Raw genomic sequence first — 17,323 nt, 5'->3', positions numbered from 1 at the left:
GGGGAGGGTCCAAATTACAAGTGAACTTTCACGAAGATCACTTACCGCCTATACGAAAGAGAGAGAGGGAATACCGCATTCGAAGAGGAACCTGCTCTGGTAGCTGGGTCTTTCGCCGAGGCTGATGCCGTGCCGGAATCTTTGCCACGCTGAGAAGACCTGCCGGACCGACCGCTTTCTCCGTCACCTTGAATATGTTGACGCGGAGGGCCGCTGGAGGGTCCTTTCGTGCGTTTCCTCTGAGGTGATGGAGATGGTGAGTGGGGGCGCAGGGACTGCACCTCCTGGGGCTCCTGGTCACTCATACTGCTGATTTTCACGTATGCCAGGAAGCATTTTTCCTTTGCTTCCCTGGCAATTTAAGCTATGCAGGTGACCGCCCCCTCCCCCTCCAACACCGATGTGGGGAGCGCCCCCCTCTGGCCAGGGCACCGCTGTGTCCTCCATGTTAGGCCTTTCCTGCGCGCGCGTTTGAACTCGCCGCTCCTGCGGCCGCGTCACTTCCGGGCGCCTCCCGCGTCACTTCCGGCGCGCGCGCGTGGGGGAGCGTCGGTGTGCGCACGCACCCGCCCAAACGCCGAATCGCTATCCGGCAAGCATGCGGGGCGCGCGCTGCACAAGGCCCAGACCCTGACCCAGGGCTCAGGCCTACTCCCAACCCGAGCCCTGAGCCTCCTATACTTACCGCCTGGGCCCGACGCCACAGGAGACCGCGGCTTGCTTCGAGTCTCCCTGCCACCCTAGAGGCCCGCTGACCCCAGCTGTGGCGCTTCAGGACACCGCACCAGCCGAGGCAGGGAACCCCCGCTGCCTGAGCCAGACTGGTCAGGCCTGGTAAGTAAAATCTTCTTTCTTCAGGATTTCATCCGTAGGTCCCTGTCAAGGACAGGAAACCAACTGATGCGGGAGAGAGGTGCCGCCCTTTTTATCTGTAGGTTTCCTGTCCTTGAAGGGCGGATCCCCTCTCTCCGTGGTGCCGTCATGGGGAAAGAAAAAAAAGGCACGATTTTGATACAATTCACATAAGGGATCACAATTTAGACAACACACACACACCTTTTCCCAATAGGCCATGTACTCTTAATGGAAAATAAATAAATAATCCTGTGTATAGAAAAGCATTGGAGACAGTGCTGTGGTGCAAAATAAGCCAGCATTTTGGCGCATGTAGTTTAGCAAATCAGCGCCATTGCAAGACCCAGAAGAATTCCCCAATTGCTCCACCAAACCAACACTGCATGGTTCAATGAGAGGAGAGCCGTGTCTTTGGAAATATAGGTGATCTGGTGATTTTCCCTTTTCACGAATTTTAGAGAGCCTGGAGCAGAAACTATTGCAAAACAGTGATCAATTGTAAAAAGGAGGTCACTTTATCCAACTCAATCTAAATAGGTTAAATTTAGCACTTTATTTCAAATCCATAGAAGAGTGGTAACTGATCTTCAACGCGTTTCAAGTGTCTGTTAACAAGCATTTGGTATGTGTTCCTAATCATGGGGAGATTCCATTTCTTTGGCAATGGTAGATACACAAAAAAAAGTCAGACCTGCATATAATTTTCTTTTTTGACTGGTTGAATTTTCAGGTTATGATCATAAAATTAAAAAAACTACGTGACAATCACAATCAAAAACAAGACAGCAATTGGAGAAGTCCATGTTGTATACAGGCCGGTCATTGAGTTAGTACCAATTGTGCTGCTCATATGTTCATCTGTAGAGGCAGGCATGTAGAATGAATCACTTGGCCACGGGCCATAGACATTTCTCTGGCTCTGGCTTTTACATCTTAGTATCAATAGTAAATGCCAGATTAAAAAAAAAAAAAAAAAAAAAAATATGCTACCATCAAGGCTCATGAAGATCTGCTGCTTGCTGACAAAAGATCTTATAAGGAATAATCTAATACATGACAAATGAGCAGAGAATAAAAATCTAACATTGATTGGAAGGGACCAGGGATAATCAGACAAATCAGCGCCAATGTCTATAGCAGAGAAGCCTTGATGACGGTGTGAACAGTCATGTTCAGATGGCAAAAACTTCTTCCACAGATTCGTGAACAACATTGGGCAATACATAGCACTAAATCCATGAAAATGTGTCCAGCTGGCACCAGAGAAGAGCTGGTTTCATACAGCGCTGACACACTGTAACAAGCTCTGCATTTGTGTCACCTGGACCAGACCTAGATGACACCAGCAGGATTACAAGCTCTAATCAAATATACTCCAATAATCCAGTTATTTAGCGATTTGACTTGATGTGTTGTATAGGGAGATCTGCCCGATTTCTCATGTATACGCCATGTCATGGTGAGTCACGGACCTGTCCCAGATCTGGCTTCTCATCAATGTGTTGATGCAACTTGCAGAACCGAATATCTAAGGGATAAAGGCTTATTAGATGACACAATGAGAAACCATTCCTAACGTGTTGAGTGGCAACCTTCCAGCTACATGGTGTATTAGAAAGACATGAAGGTAGGAAAAGCCTACCATTCTAATCCCCTACACGTCTTCTGCAGCTTGTGAGAAATACAATGTATGGTAGACACAAATGTACATCAGAGCCACAACTCCAAAAAGAGTCACTGAAAATAGTCTTTAATGAGTAAAAAAAACTCAGAAACCCTCTTAGGCCTTATCCAGATGTCAGTGTTGGTTGCACATACAGGTTCAGTGTTTTTCACAGAAAGAACACATACCCAGTATAGTCTATGAGGTGTCCACATGTCCATGTTTCTTCATGAACAGTGTGTCCTTGCAAAACTCACTGGAGTTTCTCCAGAATCATGGATGAAAAGGACCAAAACCACTCAATGGGTCCGTGAAAAACACGAACAGAACATGGATGGCATCAGTGTACCAAACGTGTGCTGTCCGTATTTAAAGGAGTTATCCAGGACTTTAAAAAATAAATATGTGCCTAGGCACTAACAGACATGTAGTTGCTACCTACCTGCCCATTGTGCCCGATGTCGTTCTCCACCAGAACAGAGCGGTCACAGACTTCCACTGACGTCACGTCAATAGACCGGCAGTTTGTTTGTTCCTGCTGACAGGGCGGGACTACTGGTGTCATGCGGATTGTCAGCGGGCTCCCTGCTGCCTAATTGGGGGAAGCCACTGTCAATCAACATGACACCAGTAGTCCCGTCCTATCAACAGGAAAACAAGTTGATGCTCTGTTGACAGGGAGCAGATGAATCTCCGGCAGGTGCGGTCAATGACCGGCACTGGGTACAACAGGCAGGTAGCTGCCTCTGTTAGCAACAACTATGCCAGTTAGTGCTTAGGACAAGGTGTCCCGGATATCTCCTTTAACATTGCAAAGTATAGGAGAAGCTGTGTCATTTACTTATCCATCCATTAAAGACACCGATGACACACTGAAAACACTGGCATCGTTTTTTCGCGGACGTGTTTAAACATGGATGTCTGAACGAGGCCTTAGGGAGCACAGCCAGCAGAGTTGGGTACTCATCTGTTAGCCATAGAGGACACACAGGTTGTCTCCCGCTCTGGATAACCTGTCCTGCAGTACATGGACCAGGCATGGTTTTATATGAGCGCTGTCTAATGTAGTACTTCTCCTGTGGTGCCGCTGCAGGAAAAATGAACGCTAAGAGGCCGGAGTAGTAAAAAAGTTTACTGGTGTAAAACACTTAAAAAAGGAGCAACATTTTGTCGCAAACATTTTGCAGCTTGAAGCAGCTCCGATATAATGGGCAGAGATGGGGTGGGACAAAGCGTGGTTAAATCAGTACCTGTCAAATTCCGCAAAAGTGCATGCCACAGAGAAGATGCACCAAAATGGATTTGGCGCATTATACTCCAGGGAACCTTTCATAAAGCCTGGTGCCAGTCTTAAAAAAAAAATTATGGCCAGATTGCCAACAGCATCTAACACAGGCCTATTATCAGCCAACTGATTATTCTGAGGTACACTAGCTAACGATCGCAGTTGTTGGCAGCATTGCTTACCAAGTAAACAGGGGATGTGCTGCCAACAATATACATGCTCTATATCTACTTGGTTTGAACAGAATGACTGTTCAAACCATGTACAGGCGCTCAGTGCACCCTTGGTGTACCCAAACGTTTAGGTGATCCTTCCCCACCTGTTTATTTTCCATCGTTCTCCACCCCTCTCTGGCTCTATAAAGGCAGAGCTGAAAATCAAAGGGGGAGGAGTGGGGTGCATCCTAAGGACTAAATAGGAACAAGACGGGGGCCCAACCACTGAGGATAGGTGGGCTGACATCCTCCAGGCTGTCCCTAAGGTATCAATGAGCTAAGTGCAAAGACTAACAATATTACATGATTCACAGTGTACAATGTTTCTCTGCAGCTATAAGGCAGGCTCACTATGCTATAGATGTAGATGTCCTAATACTGATTTATACCATGTAATGTGGTCAGTGTGTTTGAGTGCAACATTCCCTCACACCCTATTGTATGCCTAATGGGTTGTTAGTGACCTGCCAACTGAGGAGACTCACTAATTATCCATCCTAAGACTGCTCTACCAGGCGAGGAAATAAACTGCCCTCTACTGAAAGGATGAAGCTCCCCTATCAGACAGGAATTTAGTCCTAAAATTAATTGCATGCTTCGCCTTGAAAAATGTGTATTTCAAAAGGATAGATTCCCCGTTCAAATTTGAAAAAAAAAAAAAAGTGAACTCCATGGTTGGACTCCCCAGGCCTTGCTCCTCTAACCCAGACATAGCCAAGACTACTATTGTCCGCAATAACCAATTAGGAGACTCCAAAACTTGGTAGGCTTAGGCTGTGTGCCCACAATGCATTTTTTAAGTGTTTCCGCAGCGGCAAAAACGCTGCAGAAACGCTTAAAAACCGCATGGTAGAAGGCCTGCCATGTTCTCCAATGATAATCCGCATGTGCTGTGCACATGCTGCGGAAATTTCCGCTGCAGATTATCATTGCGGAAAAATACGCAGCATGTCCATTAATTTTGCGGACACGCAGCGTAATTGCAGCCATTGACTTGCATTGAAACGCATATTATCCGTGTCAGCACATTTGCACATATAGATAATATGCGTTTCTATGTGCGGATGGTACCCGGGTGTGGAGGAGAGGAGACTCTCCTCCGGACCCAAGTACCATAGAACCTGTGAAAAAAAGAATAAAATAAAAAATATATATTATACTTACCTTCGGATGGGCCCCGCTCTCCTTGTCTTCACTTGCCGGCAGATCGCGGTGGACTGAAGGACCTGCGCTGACGTCATTTAATCATGTGACGGCAGGTCCTTCAGTGCAGTGTACCGCGATCTGCCGGTAGCCAGGACGGAGCGAAGCAAGACTGCGGGGGCCATCAGAAGGTAAGTATAGATTTATTTTTTTACCATTCTTTAAGGTCACGCTATATAAATCCATGCCGGTTGCATGGATTTATATAGTGTGACCAAGTTGACAAGCACTTTCCAAGTGATGATAAAATCACTTGGAAAGCGCTTGACAACCCACATGTGGAAATGCATGTGAAGAACGCTTCACTTCCGCATGTCCGTGGCAAGAAAAACGCATGTACAATCCGCATGTACAATCCGCATGCGTTTTTTCTGCCAGGGAGATGCAGAAACGCTCAGGAAAAAATCTGGAGCATTTCTGCATCGTGGGCACATAGCCTAACACACGACTTAATGCTTGCCTTTAGGGTTCAACTCAAAAGTTCACTGTGAAAGCCTAGGATGGCGGCCATGGAATAATATATACCCAGAGGAAGGTGACACATCCTGGTTCTGAGGATAGGAGTTACATGCCTGTTGGGTCTTTCTACTTAATAACGTGTATACACGACTGATGGTTCCGCTTCCTTGTTTAGAGAATTGGGTAAGGGATGGGAAATTTACAATGCAACAGTATACTGGACAACCGCCTGGACTCCACTGTGAATAGGGCAGATATCTCCTTGGGCTTCACTGGAATATCGCTCTATGGACACTTGGGTCTGAGAATGGGGTTGGGTGGGTTTATGGTTCACGTTTCTACTATTTTCTGAAATGCTCAATAAAAATAGGATTTAAAGAAAAAAAGAAAAAGAGTAAAAAAAGAGGGGGGGGGTGAAACAAGTAGGTGGGAAGGTGCATTAATCTGTTGGCCACACCACAAGTGCCTGTACTTTGTCTGCACAAAGTGACCACATTAGTCTCTTTTAAAACAAGATCCAATCAACTACAGGTTATATAGCTGATCAGCAGGCATTATACTGCCTGTGAACACGAGCTTGGACAATCAAGGGAGGTAGGCTGTTAGGTGCATATTTTGCTGTGGGCTGGACACATGTGGTTTCCGTATGGGTGAAATTCACAGAGAGACAGAAATTCCCTGTTAAAATCTATTGGACACACACAGAGGGAGGGGGTAAACAGGTTTGGCGCAAACTGCACCAAAATTGGCAATATGCAGCAGTGTACATAATGCATTTGGTGCACCTGACCAGACCACAGCCACCACGGTGCTGCTGCACTTTCACACGTCCTGTATCCATCACAAGTTATGTAGCTTCAGCCCTTTGAAGCATTTTTTCAGTATTTATTAACCTGTTGTACATTTTGCAGGACAAAATTAAAAAAGGGCGCAAAAGTCTTCCATGGCCTGGTCATGTGGTAAAGAGGAACGTCTGGCCAGTAAATCAACTGCTCCTCAAAGTGACTGGTGGAAGTTACAGGCCCACTATCAGCAAGTCAGTCACTCATCTGTAATAACAATAATCTCCCGTACTACACCTCAGCTGCTAGGAGATATTAACCCCCTAACAATGCATCGATTTTGGGCCTTGAAGATGCAATTTTTATTTTTTATCTCGGTGATCTAAGACCCATATAGTTTTAATGTTTCAATTAACAGCCACATGAGGGCTTTTCATTAATTTTATTAGCTAATATAGAACTTTACAGTCATCACTGTCCCCATTAGGGCTCAATCTACATTCCCTATCAGTAGGTCTTTGGAGTGTGGGAGGAAACCGGAGAACCCGGAGGAAACCCACACAAACACGGGGAGAAGATACAAACTCCTTGCAGATATTTGTCCTTGGTGGGATCTGACCCCAGCGCTGCAAAGCTACAGTGCTAACCACTGAGCCACCGTGCTGTCATTTGTGGCAGTTGTATTTTTCTAATGCTACAATTTTGGAGTACAGCTGTGATGAAAAACCTTGTGGGGAGGGAGGGGGAAATGAATGCAATGGCTTGGCTTCCATTTTGGGGGCTTTTTTCCCCAGTTTTTAAACATGACATGTAACCTTTGATAGGTCAGCACACTTATGAAGGTAAATTTATGTGTTTTTAGGTTTTTCTACTTCCGCTATATATTTTCCATCGCTGAAACTTTGTGAGCACTTGTTTGAGGATTGAGTTGACATCTTCAATTGCACCATTGAAAATGGGATGTTTTTTTTTATTGCTTTTATTCAACTTGTTGGGAGGCAGATAATGCTGGCATTTTTTCCCCCCTACAGAAATTACCATGAGGGGTCATTAACATGACATTTTTATAACTGGAGTCGTTATGAAGCAAATGATACAAATGATTTTTTTTTTTTTAAAAAAAAGCATAACACATTAAAAGAAACTTAAGGGTAAAAAACGAAGATTTGTTTTATATTTTTTACTTTTTATTTCAATTCCTATGGGGTTTGAACATAAATAATCTTGAGCCCTCATATGACACAATACAATACTTCTGTATTGCAGTGTATAAAATACTTACCTTGGCTGGTTTAAATAGGAGAATAAGATAGACCTGAGGGCATTGTTAGGCCCCCACTGCCAAGACAATGGATCAGTACCCCAGGGTTCAGGTCTCAGGGAATCCCCTTCCTCTCTAAACTCCTAAATGCCATTAGCAGTATCTGAGGGGATTGCTATTCCCACCGATCCCTAGAGATTTAGCAGGGGTTCAGCGGTTTACACCTGTCTGTATCCTCCAGCAGAGTGTGCTGGTACACCGTATCCTCTAGAGATGATCCAAAAGATATGTAGAACCATAGTCCAGTGACCATGTGAGTCTGTGAGTGCTCCAATGCAAAGTCATTCGTACATCGCAACAATGATGCCATACCGGACCTACTAATCAGATGGGGAGGTAGGAGGTGCACTGGGCTCTGGCACAGCAGTCACGAAATACTGTCGTAGTCACTGGACCGGGGTCCTGCAAGTCTTTTTATTCATCTCTGAAGAACCAAGTTTTATATATTCAGCATGGAGCAATCATTTACTCCTATTCATGACAGATATACTGTACAGGTCATTGAGCCTTACAGCGTTAAAGGGGTTTTTCAACTACTTGGACAATCATGAGTTCCCCAAGTAAAATAAGAAAATCTTATACTCCGTTCCAGCAATGTCGGCATAGGGTCTCCCGGCATTCACATGATTGTTATACCACGTGAGCACTGCAGGCAATGTCACACGGGCACTGGGAGAACGGGTGCAGACACTGCTGGAACGGTGCTCCAGGCGATCTAATTGTTAAAAACAAATTATCACATAAAGCATAATTAATAAGCTTTTCAGCTTCTTTAGGTTCTACCTATACCTAGAAGTTTGTGAGGCCACAAAGAAAGTGCCCCCCACTCTATCACAGACATCGGTTCCCACTGCATGGAAATGAGTAGTTTGGAGGTGTAAGAGTTGGACAGTGAGCAGCCGATCTCTGGTGAGGGCTCAATCCAAGAGTGTGCTCTCCAGTGTGGTCCAAGTCTAATAACCCAAAGACCATTTATAACAGTTATCCCATCTAGACAGCCATTGAGGCTTCCCGCCTGGGACTAAATATATGTTCTATACATTGGCCCAATGAGAAAAGCACAGCTTAAAAGGAACTTGTCAGATGATTCATGCTGCCCGAACCATGGATAGTCTAATTCAAAGAGTGTTCCGCATTACAAACGCGTCGGTATTTGAATATGGTGGCGTTTCAGAGGAACTTCTATGTGTGTATAGGTGAAAGAGGGGGAGACGAGACACATCAGTCTAGCGGACACTTAAATGATTAAGCTAAACTTTAGCTTCTCTTTATTCATTTATCTATTTTTTATTTTTTTTTAAAGTATCCCCGTTGGTTGATAAAAAGACTGTAGAAAAGCTTGTTCTTGCTGCCCTCACCCACAAGTTAAATCTGGCTTTGGTGCACATACTAGTCTAATATGTCCAGGAACTGTCCGTATTCTTATGCTCTAAAATTTGTCACTCACTATTTGATTGTGCCAGAACTATAGGAGCTGGAACTTCCTTTACCTCACTTCCCAGCATGCAGTGCACTTGTCACTGTCCAATCGATTGAGTGCTGGAACTGAAAATATACCTCCATTATGTCTGTATGCAGTTTGATACAAAGTAGAGGGGAAGAAGAACCCCCCCCCCCCCCCCAACACACACCCACCCCTACAAATCTTACTCTTGTTCCTAAATGGAAAAAGATCTGTGGCGAGGCACATAGGGGTGCACAGCATTTTTAAGACAAGCCTGTTAATGAATCAGGTGTGTATCACTCCAACAAGCCATCAAGACCGGTGTGAACATTATACAGGGCTGTGGAGTTGGAGTCGGTGCCCACTTTGGTGGAGTTGGTATAAAATGGACCAACTCCTAAAATATATAATAAATTGGGTACAGTAGTTTAATGCAGTTTGTGGGGAATATTTTTTCATAAGAATTTGGGAACGTTCGGAAATGTCCTATAAATGTCTGTCCTATTCCTGATTAGCTTTTACCTGAGATGAATCTGTGCTACAGTAAATTTATCACTTAAAACATGAGCCGTGTATGAGGGAGTCGGTGTCACTGAAATTGAGGAGTTGAAGGTTTGGCTTACTGATTCCACAGCCCTGGTGAACAATGCCGATTCGGTTGAATCAGGGCCCTTATCTATTAAATAAAACCTGATAGTTTAAGAGCCCAATTCATTATTTACAATTTAGTTTTTTAAGTCACTTTTTTGCCTTGTGATATTATTTGCCTTTTTAGCGCCAAACTCTTCAAAATGGTGCACAGCGATTAATGAATTTTACACAAAAATGGTCTTTATTGTTATCCTTCACACCTTTTTCAGCCTCTTTAGAACAAAATGTGGCATGATGGATTAAAATGTTGTACTCGGCTGTAGCATTTGCGCAAAACATTGTCATATGGAAAAAACACTTTAGATGGGGTACATGTGCATCAAAATTTTGCTACATTTTAAAAAGTTACAAATAATGAATTGGCCGCAAACATCTGGATTGCAAAAACTATGCCCTGAACTGAGAAAATAGGCACATCTCTGGGTGCTTTCACACTGCGTTCAGGCACCCGTTCGTTGGTCCAGTTGAGGCTTACGTCAGAACCCCCAGAAAAATTGGATTCGGGCGTATACGCCGATGGCGACAGGCTAATGGTGCAGATAGAGCGAACCTGTGCTCTGCTGTGCACCATTTTCGGGTGTGTACGCATACTGGATGCGGACACTCACACGTAGTAGACTGCGCCTGAATGATAGCCTCCAGAATTAAATGATTTGATCCCTTATTATAAAGTCACTGTTATATGTATTCATTCCATACATTTTTATTGAATCATATGTCTAATATGTAAATGAAATCTGTATCCTCTTGTCCAGTCCTATTGGGAGAAGGCGCCCTTCACATAACAGAGACCTGGACTAGTTTGCAAAAGAAGAGTGCTCCAAAAAGCTTGTTGATGGTTGTAGGAAGTGGTTGATTGCAGTTATTTATTCCAAAGGGTGTGCAACCAAATATTTTGGGGGTTGTGTGTGAAATGTTTATTTTGCCAATTGTTTCTCTTTTTTATGTTGATCCAATAAACACAAGGGAAATAAACATGTGTATAACAATACTTGTGTAATTGCAATAATTTTCTGGGAGAAATACTTCATTTTCTGGAACAATTTCAAGAGTGCAACACTTTCAGCCAAGACTAAGTTTTTCCGGTACTTGCAGCAGTGCTGACTATTACAGCCCGCATTACATATGATATACTGCACCCCATCAATGTGTTGACTGGGCAGCACGCAAGCGAGCCCTGGACCCGGGATCCCCTCCAGCGCCTGTATCTTTATGTGGTCAGTGATGTCGGATCTTGTGGAGAGAGCAAAGTACTGAAATACACATGAGAGGAGAAAGGCCAAAGAGTGCCGATGACCTGGAAGGAAAGCCAGCCCATGTGCCACTACAGTGCCTTGACCACACTGAATGTGGGCAAAATAAAAGGTCACACAACTGGGTGATTTGTTGTTTTATATTTTTTCCTAAACCTTCTACAAGAGCCATAACCTTTTCTTATTTTACTGTTGATCCGCATGCAAATTATTTTTTGCAGGACAAGTCGTAGCTTTCAATAACTACTCAAAAAAAACGGTAGAAAAAAAAATTAAATACATTTCAGATTTTTGGGGTTTTGTATTGTTACAGTATTCATTGTGCAGTAAAAATGACCTAGGAATATAATTCTCCAGGTCAATATGATTATATCAATACCAAACTTAAAAGTTTTTTTTTTTTTTTATGCAATGAAAAAAAATTATAAACTTGTATTAAAAAATGGTTTGTGCACCTGCTTGGTTCTGGGATCTGGTTTCAAGTTTTAAATATGTTTATAATTTTGATAGATAGGGCTTTTATAGATAAATATGTTTATTTTTAGGGTGGGGATGAGGTGGGGGAATAAGTGAATTTTTTTTTACTTTAGTTGTAAGTTCCCCATTGAGGATATGAACCTGATCGCTGCATGCAGTATTGTGGTATGTAGAGAAAATGAGGGTCTCCTTATGAATCCCGGCTTGAAGTCCAGACAAAGCAGGCCCCCTGCGCAACCCATGATCGCACCCCAAGGTTCGGTGGGGCAATGCTCAGATCAAAATGCAGGATTGTGGGCCTCCAATGATCCTACACGTGTCCCCTCTCCTGGGATTGGTGGGTTATTTGGGCCCTGGGCACACATGGGGGATTGTGGGCCTCCAATGATCCTACACGTGTCCCCTCTCCTGGGATTGGTGGGTTATTTGGGCCCTGGGCACACATGGGGGATTGTGGGCCCCTAATGATCCTACACGTGTCCCCTCTCCTGGGATTGGTAGGTTATTTGGGCCCTGGGCACACATGGGGGATTGTGGGCCCCTAATGATCCTACACGTGTCCCCTCTCCTGGGATTGGTAGGTTATTTGGGCCCTGGGCACACATGGGGGATTGTGGGCCCCTAATGATCCTACACGTGTCCCCTCTCCTGGGATTGGTAGGTTATTTGGGCCCTGGGCACACATGGGGGATTGTGGGCCCCTAATGATCCTACACGTGTCCCCTCTCCTGGGATTGGTAGGTTATTTGGGCCCTGGGCACACATGGGGGATTGTGGGCCCCTAATGATCCTACACGTGTCCCCTCTCCTGGGATTGGTAGGTTATTTGGGCCCTGGGCACACATGGGGGATTGTGGGCCCCTAATGATCCTACACGTGTCCCCTCTCCTGGGATTGGTAGGTTATTTGGGCCCTGGGCACACATGGGGGATTGTGGGCCCCTAATGATCCTACACGTGTCCCCTCTCCTGGGATTGGTAGGTTATTTGGGCCCTGGGCACACATGGGGGATTGTGGGCCCCTAATGATCCTACACGTGTCCCCTCTCCTGGGATTGGTAGGTTATTTGGGCCCTGGGCGCACATGGGGGATTGTGGGCCCCTAATGATCCTACACGTGTCCCCTCTCCTGGGATTGGTAGGTTATTTGGGCCCTGGGCGCACATGGGGGATTGTGGGCCCCTAATGATCCTACACGTGTCCCCTCTCCTGGGATTGGTAGGTTATTTGGGCCCTGGGCGCACATGGGGGATTGTGGGCCCCTAATGATCCTACACGTGTCCCCTCTCCTGGGATTGGTAGGTTATTTGGGCCCTGGGCGCACATGGGGGATTGTGGGCCCCTAATGATCCTACACGTGTCCCCTCTCCTGGGATTGGTAGGTTATTTGGGCCCTGGGCGCACATGGGGGATTGTGGGCCCCTAATGATCCTACACGTGTCCCCTCTCCTGGGATTGGTAGGTTATTTGGGCCCTGGGCACACATGGGGGATTGTGGGCCCCTAATGATCATACACGCGTCCCCTCTCCTGGGATCGGTAGGTTATTTGGGCCCTGGGTACACATGGGGGAATGTGGGCCCCAATGATCATACACGCGTCCCCTCTCCTGGGATCGGTAGGTTATTTGGGCCCTGGGTACACATGGGGGAATGTGGGCCCCAATGATCATACACGCGTCCCCTCTCCTGGGATCGGTAGGTTATTTGGGCCCTGGGTACACATGGGGGAATGTGGGCCCCAATGATCATACACGCGTCCCCTCTCCTGGGATCGGTAGGTTATTTGGGCCCTGGGTACACATGGGGGAATGTGGGCCCCAATGATCATACACGTGTCCCCTCTCCTGGGATCGGTAGGTTATTTGGGCCCTGGGTACACATGGGGGAATGTGGGCCCCAATGATCATACACGTGTCCCCTCTCCTGGGATCGGTAGGTTATTTGGGCCCTGGGTACACATGGGGGAATGTGGGCCCCAATGATCATACACGTGTCCCCTCTCCATTACTACCTCTTGTGGTAGGGAATTCCACAGTCTGACTGCTCTGACTGTAAAGAACCCTCTCCTGTTTAGGTGCTGGAATCGCCTTTCTTCCACTCCTAATGAGTGCTCCCTGGTCCTTAGTATAATCTTTGGAAGGAATAAGTCATGGGCCAGTCCTTTGTATTGATCACACATATTTATACATGTAAATGAGATCCTTCCTGGTAATGAGTGGATCCTCAGGGGTGGTCTCCGCTGTCACACTGATCATTCTGGCAGCAGGCCACACAGCAGAATGACAATGAGGCCCACCACATCCTCACCAGAGGACCAGACGTCATGAACTTATTCTCTATCCCACCAGTGCGGGGCACTGTACAGATGTGGGCGCAGTGTGCCGGTCATTAGCACAAGGAAGGCTCCAGAACGGCTCAGGCGGCAGGCCGCCCAGCAGCGGGTACATGCTGACATGGCGGCGCCCACATTTCCACCATACAGACAGTAGCAGGATCCACTGGAGAACACTGCCCTCAGCGGAGCGGGCTGAGCGATGAGCGGACATGTGCGGCTGACAAGCATCATGGCGGCGCCGGCTATACTCACGGAGTGCTGCGGTCGCTGTACTCATTCGCCACAGTCTCGATTCCTCCAGCTCGAGCAACCGCTACGTAGCAGCTCTGAAAGCCCAGATCGATTCCTACCACCGACATGACTGCAGCCCGACACCCTGGCAGCGGACAGCACGGGGGATGCGGAGACAGCCGCACTACACTCCACCACGGGAGATGAATGGAGCTCTGGAAGATCTCGAAAGATCTCGCTGTCAAAGGAGGAGTAAAGGAAAGAACAGCGCCGGCAGATATCGCGAGACGTCCTACGTCATAACCTCGGTCTAACCTGACCAATCGGCTCCTCCCTGCACCTTAGCTGGACCAATGAGCGTTTCGTAAACTCGTGACGTCACTGGAATGAGCGGGAGGTGCCTGGTGACTAAGCTCCCTCCTCACGCTTCGATTTTCCTTTGAAGGGGAAGGGGCGGGGCTTCCTTTGAGACGTCGCCGCTGTGTGCGTCATACGCACGTTGATGCAGTTGCTACGGATACTGCAGGGATGTGGGAGTAGCCCCGCCTTCTGAGGCCGTGACGTAGCCATGGGTAGAATGAGCACTGGGACAAGTGATGGGGATTTTTCCGAGTGTGGTGTAAATCTGCATAATTCATGGTAATAAATGCTAATTAGCAGCAGGGCTAGCAAAGCAACAGCAGGGCTAGGAGAGCAGCAGGGCTAGCAAAGCAGCAGCAGGGTGAGGAGAGCAGCAGGGTTAGGAGAGCGGCATGGCGAGGAGAGCAGCAGGGCTGGGAGAGCATCAGAGCTAGGAGAGCAGCAGGGCTGGGAGAGCATCAGAGCGAGGAGAGCAGCAGGGCTGGGAGAGCATCAGAGCTAGGAGAGCAGCAGGGCTGGGAGAGCATCAGAGCGAGGAGAGCAGCAGGGCTGGGAGAGCATCAGAGCTAGGAGAGCAGCAGGGCTGGGAGAGCAGCAGGACGAGGAGAGCAGCAGGGCTGGGAGAGCATCAGAGCTAGGAGAGCAGCAAGGCAAGGAGAGCAGCAGGGCTGGGAGAGCAGCAGGACGAGGAGAGCAGCAGGGCTGGGAGAGCATCAGAGCTAGGAGAGCAGCAAGGCGAGGAGAGCAGCAGGGCTGGGAGAGCATCAGAGCGAGGAGAGCAGCAGGGCTGGGAGAGCATCAGAGCTAGGAGAGCAGCAGGGCTGGGAGAGCATCAGAGCGAGGAGAGCAGCAGGGCTGGGAGAGCATCAGAGCTAGGAGAGCAGCAGGGCTGGGAGAGCAGCAGGACGAGGAGAGCAGCAGGGCTGGGAGAGCAGAGCTAGGAGAGCAGCAAGGCAAGGAGAGCAGCAGGGCGAGGAGAGCAGCAGGGCTGGGAGAGCAGCAGGTCGAGTAGAGCAGCAGGGCGAGGAGAGCAGCAGGGCGAGGAGAGCAGCAGGACGAGGAGAGCAGCAGGACGAGGAGAGCAGCAGGGCTGGGAGAGCAGCAAGGCAAGGAGAGCAGCAGGGCGAGGAGAGCAGCAGGGCTGGGAGAGCAGCAGGTCGAGGAGAGCAGCAGGGCGAAGAGAGCATCAGGACGAGGAGAGCAGCAGGACGAGGAGAGCAGCAGGGCTGGGAGAGCAGCAGGGCGAGGAGAGCAGCAGGGCTGGGAGAGCATCAGAGCTAGGAGAGCAGCAAGGCGAGGAGAGCAGCAGGGCTGGGAGAGCATCAGAGCTAGGAGAGCAGCAGGGCTGGGAGAGCATCAGAGCGAGGAGAGCAGCAGGGCTGGGAGAGCATCAGAGCTAGGAGAGCAGCAGGGCTGGGAGAGCATCAGAGCGAGGAGAGCAGCAGGGCTGGGAGAGCATCAGAGCTAGGAGAGCAGCAGGGCGAGGAGAGCAGCAGGGCTGGGAGAGCAGCAGGGCGAGGAGAGCAGCAGGGCTGGGAGAGCATCAGAGCTAGGAGAGCAGCAAGGCAAGGAGAGCAGCAGGGCGAGGAGAGCATCAGGACGAGGAGAGCAGCAGGACGAGGAGAGCAGCAGGGCTGGGAGAGCAGCAGGGCGAGGAGAGCATCAGAGCTAGGAGAGCAGCAAGGCGAGGAGAGCAGCAGGGCTGGGAGAGCATCAGAGCTAGGAGAGCAGCAGGGCTGGGAGAGCATCAGAGCGAGGAGAGCAGCAGGGCTGGGAGAGCATCAGAGCTAGGAGAGCAGCAGGGCTGGGAGAGCATCAGAGCGAGGAGAGCAGCAGGGCTGGGAGAGCATCAGAGCTAGGAGAGCAGCAGGGCGAGGAGAGCAGCAGGGCTGGGAGAGCAGCAGGGCGAGGAGAGCAGCAGGGCTGGGAGAGCATCAGAGCTAGGAGAGCAGCAAGGCAAGGAGAGCAGCAGGGCTGGGAGAGCAGCAGGTCGAGTAGAGCAGCAGGGCGAGGAGAGCAGCAGGGCGAGGAGAGCAGCAGGACGAGGAGAGCAGCAGGGCTGGGAGAGCAGCAAGGCAAGGAGAGCAGCAGGGCGAGGAGAGCAGCAGGGCTGGGAGAGCAGCAGGTCGAGGAGAGCAGCAGGGCGAGGAGAGCATCAGGACGAGGAGAGCAGCAGGACGAGGAGAGCAGCAGGGCTGGGAGAGCAGCAGGGCGAGGAGAGCAGCAGGGCTGGGAGAGCATCAGAGCTAGGAGAGCAGCAAGGCGAGGAGAGCAGCAGGGCTGGGAGAGCAGCAGGTCGAGGAGAGCAGCAGGGCGAGGAGAGCAGCAGGACAAGGAGAGCAGCAGGGCTGGGAGAGCAGCAGCAGGACGATGAGAGCAGCAGGGCTAGGAGAGCAGCAGGGCGAGGAGAGCAGCAGGGCGAGGAGAGCAGCAAAGCTAGGAGAGCAGGAGCAAGGCTAGAAGAGTAGCAGCAGGACGAGGAGAACAGCTGGGCTAGGAGAGCAGCAGCAGGGCTAGGAGAGCAGCAGCAGGGCAAGGAGAGCAGCAGGGCTAGAAGAGCAGCAGGGTGAGGAGAGCAGCAACAGGGCTTGGAGAGCAGCAGGGCAATGAAAGCAGCAGAGTTTGGAGAGCAGCAGAACGAGTAGAGCATCAGGGCTAGGAGAGCAGGAGGGCGAGGAGAGCAGCAGGGCTAGGAGAACAGCAGCAGGGCGAGGAGAACAGCAGCAGGGCTAGAAGAAGTGTTTATTTTTTTGTGTGCAGCATGGGATGGGAGGTGCCAAGCATACCAG

At 48.8% G+C, this 17,323-nt stretch overlaps 1 protein-coding gene across 1 annotated transcript in view; it reads right to left on the bottom strand.

The window, feature by feature from the left end:
• Positions 1-14,450, bottom strand: part of HSPA4 (heat shock protein family A (Hsp70) member 4) — a 46,731-nt gene extending 32,281 nt beyond the window's left edge. The window contains exon 1 of the mRNA XM_073651245.1: positions 14,196-14,450. Coding sequence (XP_073507346.1) covers positions 14,196-14,302 — 107 coding nt within the window. The 5' untranslated portion in view covers positions 14,303-14,450. The remainder of the gene's footprint in view (positions 1-14,195) is intronic.
• Between the last annotated feature and the right edge of the window lie 2,873 nt (positions 14,451-17,323).

This window comes from Phyllobates terribilis, unplaced genomic scaffold (assembly GCF_046119375.1).
Source record: "Phyllobates terribilis strain yellow unplaced genomic scaffold, ASM4611937v1 Scaffold_11__3_contigs__length_659146591, whole genome shotgun sequence".
NCBI lineage: Eukaryota > Metazoa > Chordata > Amphibia > Anura > Dendrobatidae > Phyllobates > Phyllobates terribilis.
This window is presented reverse-complemented; position numbering and strand designations above follow the sequence as displayed.